General features: G+C 35.2%; 2 protein-coding genes across 2 annotated transcripts in view; both read left to right on the top strand.

Moving 5' to 3' along the window:
- Positions 1-391: 391 nt before the first annotated feature.
- On the top strand, positions 392-9,033 carry opn4xa (opsin 4xa). Its single transcript, XM_036214491.1, has 9 exons — positions 392-1,039; positions 2,437-2,570; positions 2,759-2,962; positions 3,043-3,214; positions 4,664-4,825; positions 5,985-6,092; positions 6,185-6,359; positions 6,531-6,668; positions 6,781-9,033. Exons 1-8 carry the CDS (start codon positions 906-908, stop codon positions 6,663-6,665), a joined length of 1,224 nt encoding a protein of 407 aa, XP_036070384.1. The 5' UTR covers positions 392-905; the 3' UTR covers positions 6,666-6,668; positions 6,781-9,033.
- A 3,387-nt stretch (positions 9,034-12,420) lies between these two features.
- Positions 12,421-12,965, top strand: part of pdlim5b (PDZ and LIM domain 5b) — a 30,410-nt gene continuing 29,865 nt past the window's right edge. The window contains exon 1 of the mRNA XM_024299498.2: positions 12,421-12,561. The gene's annotated coding sequence lies outside the window, so the exon portion shown is untranslated. The remainder of the gene's footprint in view (positions 12,562-12,965) is intronic.

Here is a 12,965-nt window from a genome sequence, read left to right as displayed (position 1 = left end):
AACACAAGGAGTATTGGATAAATGTATCTGATTAATATATATACAATATGGTAAAGGAAACATTCTCATGTTTGCATGATTTGTTCTGGTTGATGAAAACAATGAGACCTGACGATATTCCATTTTAAGGAAATCTGAATTATGAAAATGTATTTATGTTAAATAAACATTTGACCAAAAATTGCATCTTTTCTTTATTTTATTCCCTAGTTAAATAATTTGGATACATTTTAATTTTACTAAACAATTTTTGACCTTTACAAGTAAAGTTGAAAGTGTGACGCTTTAAAAAATAAGAATTGTTTACAATTACATATATATGTTACATTAAAGATTCATGTATTTCCTTTTTTCAACATTTAATTTAAAATAGGCTTAAAATGTAAGAGCAACCACTTTTATGTTATCATTTTACCCTGTTAATCAACTTTTCTTAAAAAATAATAATGATAATAATATAATATTCAAATCAACTCCACCCTAGAAAAGTTGTACAAATGCTGTCAGTTTAGAAACAGCCCAACTCATCCGTGTTAATAAAAACTAAACAAAGTGAAGCTTTGTCTTTCAGTTCATTAGTCGCACAAAGTGGAGGAATTTCCATGAATTTCCTTTGGGAAAATGCCGTGGTCGAAATTCCTAGAATGTACATAACAGGCTTTCATACTTCCATTCCCGCCTTGTTATTTTTCATTGCGTGTCAGTAGCAAAAGGGTAAGACAGTGGAATGAGTCAGCTGAATAAGTTTTTTTCTTTTTTTTAATTAGATAATATGTTCTGTGTGTCCATAACCCCCCTGGTTTACCCATGCAACATTTCAGCAATTGTGTTTTCGTTAGTTTTTGTCCTTTTTATTTTTACAAATTGTCCAACTCACACCAACTTCTTTGTGCTTCCAACCAGATATGGATATAGACCAAGGGTTCTACCGGCATGTGGACGTCCCGGACCATGTTCACTACATCGTTGCCTTTTTTGTTTTGGTCATCGGGGCGGTGGGAGTCACAGGGAATGCCTTGGTCATGTATGCTTTTTCCTGGTAAGCAACTTTCCTTTGAATTTACTAAGGATTTTTATCACTGTTACTTTAGTTCTGGCAGCCAAAAATGTGAAAGGAATTTCCACTTTTCTATGTTTAACAGAATCTAACCCCAAAACAAAAACATTCTTCACACTATTTAAAATATTTGAAAAAGAGAATTTTGAAAAAGAGAATTTTGAGAAAGAAAATTTTGAAAAACGTCTGCACTGACGGAAGTTTTAGCTGTGACCTTTATAAATAAAAGACACATCCTTGTGAACATTGTTAAAAAAGTTTCATCATTCAGAGTAGTTTGTTCAAAAATTCTAGTTAGAAAATTCTACCACTCAAAAAAACAAATAACTCAGGACTGCAGCTGTTTTCTTGCAGCAAAACTAGCATGTTGTCCAACAAATCAAAATGTGACATTCCTATTAGAAACTAAGGACGCAGTGACCTCAAAGCTAAAAGAAATGCTTGGCAGAAAAAAGTAGAATCTCAAGTATTAACTTTTAGATCGTATTACCAGTGCTTTTAAAAAATGATTACAACTTTTTTTGTTAAGGGGAATTAACCTTTTATGACTTGTGTTAATCTAAAGCTTGAGTGCTGAATGTTTGAACCTACTAAAAGTGTCCTTTCAGTGTGTGAAACAGCAGCTAATAAAGCTTTCAGTTGTTGGGGAGTTTGTACCAAACTTCCAAATAGTAATATACTGTGGTGCAACTTGGAGATAATAATAGTTGGGGTAGATTATCTTGGTGGATAAGGTCCAGAACTGTATGTGAGATCTGGATTTCAGCCAATGTCAGCTTGTGGTGTCACAATCTTCCACTTCGGAAAAGCTCAAGTTGCATTTTGGTGTTTCTTTTTTTTAATTATTATTTGGCAAACAAATGAAAAAAATAAACTGCATCCACTGCTGCATGGTGTGAATAGTACTTATTTGCACTGTAGACAAATGATCACAAACACAGCTTCGTATGAACTCAAAAACACTTGTGATTTTTTGTGAAGTTTCAGTACCTAGTGATACAAAACTCTCTGTAGTGTATTTAGCCTTTATTTTGAAAGTTGTATTTTTAAAAATTTTCTGATTTAAAAAAAATCCCCATTTATCCACGTTCAGTATCTGCTTTGTTAGATATGCCTTTTCATCATTAAAGCTAATATTAAATCTGTAAATTGCACAGGACGGCTTAGATTTTTTTACATGTATTCCCCTCAAGAGTAATCTGAATAAAAGTTTATCTTTTATTTTTGCCTTTATTTAAAAGAAACTGTCCTTTTTATCTTGTCTATTTTTTCTCTGACACCATCTGTAAAAATGTTTGAATTGACAACACTATATCGTCCATTCTGTTTTGTGAGAGTACGAGAAACCTAATTTTGGATATTTCTATTTTGCTTTTTAGCAACAAGAAACTGCGAACACCTCCAAACTTCTTCATCATGAACCTCGCTGTCAGTGACTTCCTCATGGCAATCACACAGTCGCCCATCTTTTTTATAAACTCTCTTTACAAAGGGTGGATCTTTGGAGAAACAGGTATGTTCATATGTTTCACTGTTTACCTTAAAACTTTATCCATCAAGTGTCAGTTTAGCTAAAGGCTTTTTTGTTGAATATTAAAAAAATATATTGCTCCATATTTTACTCATAAATTCTGAAAAACATCTTTTTTCCACAAAAAAGTATATTAATTATTTTTCATTTTTCTATCCCATCTCACACAGGCTGTAAAATGTATGCCTTCTGTGGAGCTTTATTTGGAATTTCCTCAATGATCAACCTTTTGGCGATCTCTATAGACCGCTACATTGTGATAACCAAGCCTCTGCAGTCCATAGCTTGGACCTCTGCAAGACGCACTTGCCTTATTATTGCTCTGGTCTGGTTGTATTCCCTTTTCTGGAGCCTTGCGCCACTTTTGGGTTGGAGTAAGTAACAAAGTTTTTCCTTATTTCTCATTTTTCAGATACAGTTCTTAAAACGTTTCTTCTTGTTGAAATGCTTTTAGGTTCATATATCCCAGAAGGCTTGATGACCTCATGTACATGGGACTACGTGACAGCTACTCCATCAAATAAAAGCTACACCTTGATGTTGTGCTGCTTTGTGTTCTTCATCCCTCTGGGCATCATTTCCTACTGTTACCTGTGCATGTTCCTGGCCATTCGCCATACGAGCAGGTAAATGTGATGAGTGCAAAGAGCGCACTTACGTTCAAAATGTTACATTATTGAACAGGTGTGTGGTCAAATGTAGAACCCTGGTACTGTGACAACCTCACATTACTTATTTACTAAAGTGTGTCTTGAGACCTGGTGTGACGGTTAGTTTAGTCATCATGCAATGAGAAGAGTTCGTGTTTTTGCTGCCTTTTGTCACATCAGCTAAAAGTGACATTTTTGTGTGTGTGTATTCATTTAGTTAGATAAGGACCCCCCCAGAAAAATAGAAAAACAAAAGAAAGGAACAATTATTGGAACAACAAATGGGGAAAAAACAAACTTGCTGTAGGAACAGTAATTAGTTTGAATAGTACACAGAATTTGTTTAAGTACACAATGCTGATTGTACTAAACTAGTACTTTTTTGCTCCAAAATAGTTCTCAAACTTGCCAAAGTAAAAGGTGACGAAACCGGTTTAGGATAGTTAACACTGTTCTACATCATAGAAGACAGTTTTTTTTAACCTTTTTGATGAAATCCACTAAAAAAATTGCAATATCATTTTTAAAGTGGTATCATTTTTTGTTTACTGCATTATACTGATTGTGAATGGCCAAAGGCGGGGCCATCTAAACTATGTATATTTATATAAATACAAGTATTTTGATTTAGCAGGGGCAGGCATAACATAAAAACATTGTTCTTCAATCTTCTTTTTTTGTTCATGAAGTTGTAGGATTGTGTTTTATTCTTTACATAATTGTGTGTTTTTGATGATCCTGAAATAAATAAATAAATAAATAGAAAGAATTAATCATGATACATTGGGGGATTTGGTCAATTTGTCCTCACGTTAGTTTGAGATGGAAAAAATTGACATGAGTGTTCAGGGGGGGAAAAAAGCATCTTATTCACCCATTGTCTCAAATTTGATCCAAACATTTTTAACATGGTGCAACTGTATAATAAAGAATTATTTATTAATAACATGTACATTATTTCAATACAGCAGGTTATTATAAAAAAATATATAACAATTGATTAGTCATTTACATCACAAAGTTATGAAAATTAGATAAAATTTTTGTTGTTTTGAGATTTCATGGAAATCCCTTCTACTGCCCCTAGTGGAATGATGATGCACTGCAGGTCAGAAAGCATACACCGTTATCTACAATGGGTTTTTAAGGAAAGTTTAGTTCATCCTAATGAGACAATGACCTAAGAAATGTGTGTATTAAATATGATATGAATGGTTATTTAGGCTTAAATGTTTGTTGTTAGAATATTTGTTTTTCAAGTGTCTTATTTTGATGTTTTTGTTTGAATTCCTGTAGACTACAGCATAAAAAACACAATTTAGTTATTATTTTGTATAATTTGTTTTCATTTACCTGCCGACCATTTTGATACATTTTTCCTTTTGTGTCTAAAAAGTTGCCTTTATACTTTGTTTGTTCAAACAGAGATGTGACACAGTTGGGTTCTCAGGTGAGGAAGTCCACTCTGATCCAACAGCAGTCTATCAGGACTGAATGGAAGCTGGCGAAGATCGCCTTTGTGGTCATCATAGTGTTCGTGCTTTCCTGGTCTCCTTATGCATGCGTCACTCTCATCGCCTGGGCTGGGTAAATATGCAGCATTTTAATATGGTGTATTTGCTATTCTATCCACCAGTGGCGGGCCGTGCATTTCACACCTAGGCCCTCAGTAGTGCTCCATCTGAATCAACCCAACCCGCAATAACTATTATATGGCTATAAAACTTCGACTGCAAGTACAACTACGACACACATAAAAAAGGATAAAAAAATAACCTGATAAAATTGCAATAATATTTAGGTATATAGCAAAATTTTACTCACCAAAAATCCAGATTATTTGTACACAAAATCCATCCTTTCTATCCTCAAGAAGATTTCAATCACTCTGTCGTGCAGATTATCCGTGCGTTTTAGTTCCATCAAGAAGTCCTTTTCTATCGCCATGGAAGCTAATGCTGAAAGTCGAGCCTGCCCTGACGTATTTCTGGCATAAGTTTTAATTCGCTTCAGGGCTGAGAATGTCCGTTCAACAGAAGCAGTGGACACGGGGCTTGCTAGCTTCGGAGTTGCCCGACCCCGCTTAACAATGTCCAGCTTTTCTTGAAAAGTCCGTCTTGAAAACGGCTTTGACAGTAAGTCTGCAACCAAATCCATTTCTTCTCCTCCTTCAGCCATTGTGGATTGACAAACCAGCTATTAAATTCGATATATTTGCCTGTGCAGGTCGCTACAGATTCAGTTTATCAGCTCTGCCTAGTACACTCTCCGATTATCCAATCACAGCGCGTGAAAATCCTGACGTTTCCGTAGGCCAGCTAGCTGGCCTATCACGTGGTCTCCTCCAGATCTGATTGGTTGAAGCAACAGTTTGGTCGACAATTATTTTATGCTACAGGGCCCGCAGAACTGATTGTGAAGGCCTCCAGGCAGATTTCTTTGACCCTAGCAACAAATGGTGCTGCAATGTGATTGGTTAATGCTTAAATAGGAAAATACACGTCTGGAAGCAGCGCAGCCAGGGAGACAGCAATGAAAGGACGAAGACAGAGCATTTGGAATTATAGAATACGTATTCACGGAAATAAATAATAATTAATATCAGTCTGTGATTCAGATATTTTTAGGCCAGCAGAGAAGGCCTTGCAGGCCCTGACGGCCCGCCACTGCTATCCACTAATCATCCAGCCATGATTAGAATGCTACATCTTCTCTTTATATTTGTCAACACTGAACTGCATTTCAGATATGCAAGCATTCTCAATCCCTATTCCAAAGCAGTCCCCGCTGTTATCGCAAAGGCATCAGCTATCTACAACCCTTTCATCTACGCCATTACGCACTCCAAATACAGGTGCTGCCTACTATTCACTAATCAATCCAAATATAAAAGGGGTTGTAAAGATTTATATTTTTTCTCCTGAAACATTACAAATACTTTGACAGGGAAACGCTTGCAGAAAAGGTCCCGTGTTTGCACTTTCTGGCGCCCCCCCCTAAGAGGAACTGCATATCTATGTCACACAGCAAGTCATCTGTGAGGGACTCGATGCTGAGTCGGCAGTCTTCAGTTTCTACAAAGAAATTTCAAAGGGTTTCCTCGCTGTCAACTACAGAAACAGTAAGTATAAATGATTAGAAACCATCAAAAGCCTAATGATCTTGAAAACACAAACCTTATCACCTAAATACATTCAAACTATGAAGTGTTGGTTACTTATTCAAGCTTTAAATGATATTGTTTCATAGGTTAGATCACTCTTCTGCACATATTTGTGTGAATCTTTATCAGCAGGTTTGGAGTGACGTTGAACTGGATCCTATTGAACAAATGGACAGTTTGAAGTCCAGTTATTCCCTTGAAGCTCTGAGTGAAAATGACTGTCAGTCACTGAATACAGAAGCCACGGAAAAAGTAAGCTTGTAGAAGGTAAATACGTAATTTGGGGTTCATAGAAACATTTTGGAGAACAAACCACTCATTAAAAAAATCTATATCATGTATAAATGTTTTGCTAATACTATAAAAATGTTTGTTTTAGGCTCCAACATTGGTTGAAGAGATGTGACCACAGTACAACCCGGGAGTCTGTCAACAGAGCTAAACCATTGCCTTGGGGAGGAAAAATCTGTTGGACCAAAGTTAAAAAAGCAGAACTTGAAGAAGATGAAATGAAGAAACAGAGGCATAATCATGAACATATCCTTTCAGACTTTTTGGACAATCTATGCATTCGTTCCAAAAGTAAAAGCCGATACAGTGTCACAGGAAACATGCAGGAAGGAAAAAGCTGCATTTGTTGGTGGGAAAAAAAATCATAAATCTTTTGGGCAAAAAGTCTGTCAGTAAGACTAAAGCAAGAATGACACTGACAGGTATTTTTACAGGACAAACTACGCAATTACCCAACCTTGTTTGCTTTGCACAAATACTGAGTTACAATGACAATGTCGTTGGATCCTCGCACTATAAATGATGACAATCCTAAACTCTTCAAAATAATGCTCACTATATAGTCAAAAATATATTGTGTTTTGGGGAAAAAATATTGAAAAGGAGTTTATTCAGCAGCAAAGGCGGCCATATTGGTTTATTTTATAACTAAAGTTGAGTGTCTGCACTTTTTCATGTTGTAAATTGAATTCCTGTCTATGAGGGTTTAAAGTGATTGTACAAATGTTTTACCCATTGACTGTATAAGAGGACTGTGACATCAAAAAAATGCCTTATTTCCAGCTCCAGCAAAATGAATCCAGTTTCGCTGCCATTTTAACGCAATATGGACGCCACAATTTGGAGGCAGACGTCAATCATGAAATCATGAGGGAGCTAGTTGGAAGTCCACACCCCTTCTGCTGAAATCAATCAAACATTTTGTACGTTTGGGGTGGGAACACCACATGAGGTATCTTAATGGCCAATTTAAAACTTGAATAATGTGACAAATATATCATGAAAAAATTAGGATTAGCAAAAATGTGTTAAAAAAGTATCATGAAATGAACGGTTATGCTGTTTGTTTATCAGTAGAAGTCTATGGGATTTTGGTTTCTTGAAGCCGCGAGGGGGGAGGGATTGCTCAGTCCAGTTCTCTTATACAGTCAACGGTTTGATCTGTTAGTATTTTGCCAACACAACACCAGAACACGGGCATATGAGGCACTAAAGTAACATTTAGGTCATAAACTTCAGAATCCAAAGATTTAGTGCACAATTTATCCAAATGCAGACAAAATGAAAACTAAAGGACGGAATTTTATCTAGCTTGGATTTAAATAAAAAAAACGAATATTTTTATACACATGGCACACTGTTACAAAACTCTAATGTGCATATTATCATCTGGGATGATAAGCAGTACACTTTAGAAGTATCGGCTCTTGCTGTCAGCAGTCTCAGGACCAGTAGTGAAGTACACAGCAGCATTCACCAACAGTATTTTTCTCTGTATACTCATTTACTGTGTTTGAAAACTTTTTTACACGCTTGTCAAAAATGTTCACTAATAAATAACTTATAAGCATTAAACAATGCAAAAGCACATTCTTACTCTGTCTTTGACTAAGTTATTTTTTTAAACTGAAAAGAGTTCCAAAAAAGCTAGAATAGTAGTTACCACTTTTTTTAAGTTTCATTTTTCATCATAACAACTCCAGTTCTGAAAATACCAAGCAACAAAGTGTATCGGGTTGTTATTTTTTCTCTTTGTTGGATTTTGTCCAAAAAGTCTCACATATAGTTATATATATTTTTTAGTTCCAGCAGGTCAAGATCACAAACAAGCTAGTGCCATACCACTTTTTCTTCAGCAGCGCCTTTACAAAATGTGCAAAATGTGGTTCTAAATTGGGGATTGAAAAGTATTTTTTACCTTTTCCTGTGTCTTGGATGTTGCTGAGTTGTCAAAGAATGCCTTTGAGCCAGGTTAAAAAAATGTCTGACAAATTAAATTCAAATTTTGAATTTATAAACTGATTCCTTAAAAATGTTATTTATATAGAAAAGCAAATATGCCAATAACTTAAAGTACCAGTATTTATGGTTTTAAATATCAAAGTTTTGTGGATCAACTACAAATCCCCTGTCCTTCTGTTTTCTCTTTGATGCATGTCCTACAGCTGAGTAATGTATATTTATCTATAACCCTTTAAATACAAATCCTAAAGCTCATTCCACCTTATAACTCCAAAAAATGTTTTACTATTTTTTTTTAACTACCAATTCATCCCAGTGATAGTTCCAACTCTTAAAAGTTCTTATTTTTTTCTAATAAATATAAAGTTTATACATTTTGCTGCTGAATCAAAAAGGATGTATGTGGGTCATTCACTACTTTTTTCTTATGTAAAAAAATGTTATTTTTCTGGTTTGCATTTCATTGTTTTATTTTCAGTGTTCCAATCTGCAATATACTTTACTCGGTTCTATTTACATTTTGCTCTACATAGTTCTGTTTTTTTTATTGGTAAATACACAGCTGATCTATTTTTATACTTGCTAGAAATGTATCTTTATCACTCACTGTAGAATAAAAGTGGGAACAAATTCTGTTCTCACATCATTTTGTCAATTTACATGTGTTATAAAGCGTTAAAATAAACATTAATAAATGAAATCTTGTTTTTTTTTTTTTCTTTAAAGCATTTTAATGTCTATCAACACCACTGTTATGTCTCATTTCTCAGTGTGGCTTTTTTTAAATAGAACTAACCTTATGTAAAGCTTGGAAGTTCCTCTAAATGTATTCGTATATAAAATATAATTTGTCATGCGTAGAGCTGAACTAAAATGAAACAGACTACAAAAAAGATGATAAATTATTTCAAGTATACACTGAATGTTACTGTTTTACTCTGAGATTGCAAATAGTTCAGCAGATAAAAAAATAGATTATAAAATAGCGTAAAGTGTCTCTCAACAGAAGACCCGTACAAAAAGAGAGAAAAAAAGAAAAGAAATATAAAATCATTTATATTTTACCGCTAGAGGGCGCACCAACACTATAATTCAAACAAGCACACAAAGCTGCTACGAGAAACAGGTGGAGGAGAGCGTGATTTATGATGTAGAGATTATTAAAACACTCACAAGTGTTCATTTATTGTTAAGAATTATTCCAAAAGAATAATAAAAAATAAAAACTTGTGGTTTACAGCTTTCTGGTAACAGTAAGGGTCTTCTAATATTTATATCACATTATAAAATTAAAATAAATATTTTTTAACTGTTAAAAAAAGTACAGTAAAATATGCAAGAGTGCTTTTTTGACATATTAACCAAAAAAACCTCTATACACTTCTGACATAATATTCATTTGTATAAACTTGGATACATAAACGATACAGGAATTATAAAGGACAGCCGTCTATAGCTATAAAGATTCAAAAAGAAGAACTGTGACTTTGAAAGTGAAACCTACCGATGTGTGCTGGGAGTTTGAAGAGTTTCATGTGGCCTGCCCGGTTTGTACACAACAGCATTTAGTGGGAAGCATCACGTCATTGTCCACTCACGCAACAAGGAAAGCTGACGCCACTTCAGAATTTAAATGTCCCATTTATAACGTCACACCTGATGACTTCTGCCCTCCATTCAAAAGTCCAGAACAGCTCTCCCTTTCCTCAAAACGCAGCATTCATTCACCTTGAAAACTAGATCGGCCCTTTTGTTCTGACTGAAAAGCAAGTTTTGAAGGGAGATGTCTGATAGAAATCTAACAAGCTTTACAGCTTTAAGGTGAGAGGTGTAATACACATGATTCTCAGAATTTCAAAGGTCTAAAGGAGGTAAATAAAACACCTACCTACATTGGGATCCTCAGTATTAAATATTGTATCTTGATGGCCCTGTTATACCCTACAAATTCTCATGAATTTAACTCTTTAATGCAAGCAGGGAACAAATGAAGGGAAATAGTCTCATTCTGAAGCCCTGTTTGTTCTGGGTAGAAAACATGAAAATTATGAGGCTGTTCTTTTAAGAAATCTAGTTATTGCATTTCAAATAAATACATTCAATTTACTACTACAGTCACCAGTAATGATATTAATGCCACTGCATACACATGGCTAAGCCATTATAAATTCTTGTAAATTAGTCAAAGAATTTTAAAAAAAGTAACATTTTGAATCACAGACTTTTAAAAATGCTAATAATTTGTGTTTGAACAGATTAAGCAGCTGAAATACACAAAATCTTCACAAAAGAGGTCAACCTTAATATTTTTTTTGCAAAAATAAAGCTGTCAAGACAGTTTGCCTCTCACAAGCTCTCACCCTCAATTTGAATACATTTTGATTTACTTATTAAAGCTTCTTTACAAAACACATTTTCCGTGGTTGTGGAAAAATTGTTTTAATTATTAAAAAAAAGACTTTCTAGATGAAAAAATAAAATCTGACCCAACAAAAATGCCTAAAGTAAATGTTATCCAAACATACATTTAATACATTCCTTTAACTACACTATGATAAATTCAAATAAGCAATAGGTTAAAGTCCCTCTCCAATAATATTTTGATATATTGTAAAAGTGTTCCCAGTGATCTTTTTAATCATGATTATGCAGTTTTTAGACAAAAAATTCCTTCACTAATCACTACTTAGTGCACTATATAGTGTGTTCACCATTTTGTAGAACTGTCCAAATCTGCACTTTTAAAGTTAGACAAAGACTCCAGGGGCTAGCGTAGGAGCCATAACGCTTACCGTGGGAGCCCGGGGTAAGATTTTTTAATATCAATTAACCAGAAATTATTCATAATCTAAGTTCAAAGCAGCTGATAAAAAACATAATTTACACACAAATCTTGGAGACGTGATTAGACTCACATGAGATTTGTGCGCGACTGTGGTTTTTTTTGTATGTGTGTGTGTGTATCAGGTGATCAGTGCATATTTTTTAAAGATTTGTACGCATAATTAGCTATATGCCGCTGTGATTTTAAGTTGTGCGCATTTAAATTGTATTTAACATCTTTTTATATTTTGTATTTTTTGTGAATACACAATTACAAATACACACAGTTATGCACAAAATGTATTGTATGAGTTACAAATCAAGAATTACACACACACACACACAAATCCAAAGTGTCACACAAATAGAAAGACACAAGTAATAAATCAAGAATTATGCCCACACAAATCGAATGAGACTATATTCTTTCCATAGATTTTGCGCCAGATGCCATCTTGGACGAGGAAAATGAAGACTTACATGGATCTATGTTTGTATGCAAGTGAATGCACCAGAATGGAGGGGAGGAGGGAGCTTATGGCACGCCCACTGTAGCACCTACGTCACTACGAGCTTTTTCAAGGGATTTTTTTTTATCTGCTCCTAATTTACAACTATTTTGACAAAGAAATGTAAATTTAAATATAACTTTCTTTATATATGACCTCCATAAAAAAAATCCATCACGAAAATATCACAATTTTCATTGAAGTGGGTCTTTAAAGTCAAGCTCTTGTCCAAAATTAAAACAACAATATAACTGTTGATTAACCCAAAAAGCACCTGCTTGTATATTCTGAGGGACAGACCTGTTGGTTAGTTTGAAGAAACTTTCTCTTTGTGTGAACTGTCCTCGTCATGTGCCTGAAACCAACCTGAGGTAGGACACCTTTTGGGCAGGCGCGTGCCCGCTGCTGTCCCCCAATGAGCGGCTCCTCTGGGGCGGTGAGCCCTCCCACCCGCAGCGACGGGGGGGCTGGCTTATATGCGGAAGCCTCAGTTCCGCTCGGTAGAACTCTTCGAAACGGAACCCGCAGAACCGCAGTCCGCTTTCTTCAGCGCTAAAACAGCGTCTTCAGGCAAGGTGAGTGCGGGGCTTCTGGGTAATATAGGGGAAACAAAAACCCACGGCTCACTTTACGGTGATTTGGTGATGTTTACGGCCCGTTACAAAGATTATTAAAGACTATATCGAAATAAACTTGTAAATCTTGTACTTTTTAGAACTTATAATGTTGAAATCAGGGTTATTTGCCTCGTTTTCATTGTGTTATTTGTAACGCACGTTTCTAAGATGCGTTACCATGTTAGTGGGAGACATGTGCTTCACGGCACACCCACAGCGCGAGACTTTCCCCGTGAAGCTGACAGCAGCCACTCAACGCTTACAAGCGTATTATTATCTGCAAATATTCGGAATAAATCTCAAACTTGGCAACATGGGTTGCCAGGTTAGGCACAAAAAGAGTTTTTTAAAGAGGGAAAACT

Source organism: Oryzias melastigma, linkage group LG12 (genome assembly GCF_002922805.2).
Source record: "Oryzias melastigma strain HK-1 linkage group LG12, ASM292280v2, whole genome shotgun sequence".
Classification (NCBI taxonomy): Eukaryota; Metazoa; Chordata; class Actinopteri; order Beloniformes; family Adrianichthyidae; genus Oryzias; species Oryzias melastigma.
This window is presented reverse-complemented; position numbering and strand designations above follow the sequence as displayed.

Excerpts from the sequence above, each read along its gene's own strand:
- opn4xa (XM_036214491.1), top strand. The coding sequence starts at position 906 with ATGGATATAGACCAAGGGTTCTACCGGCATGTGGACGTCCCGGACCAT. Across the intron at positions 2,571-2,758 it reads GTGGATCTTTGGAGAAACAG|GCTGTAAAATGTATGCCTTC; the intron begins GTATGTTCATAT and ends CATCTCACACAG. Across the intron at positions 4,826-5,984 it reads ACTCTCATCGCCTGGGCTGG|ATATGCAAGCATTCTCAATC; the intron begins GTAAATATGCAG and ends ACTGCATTTCAG.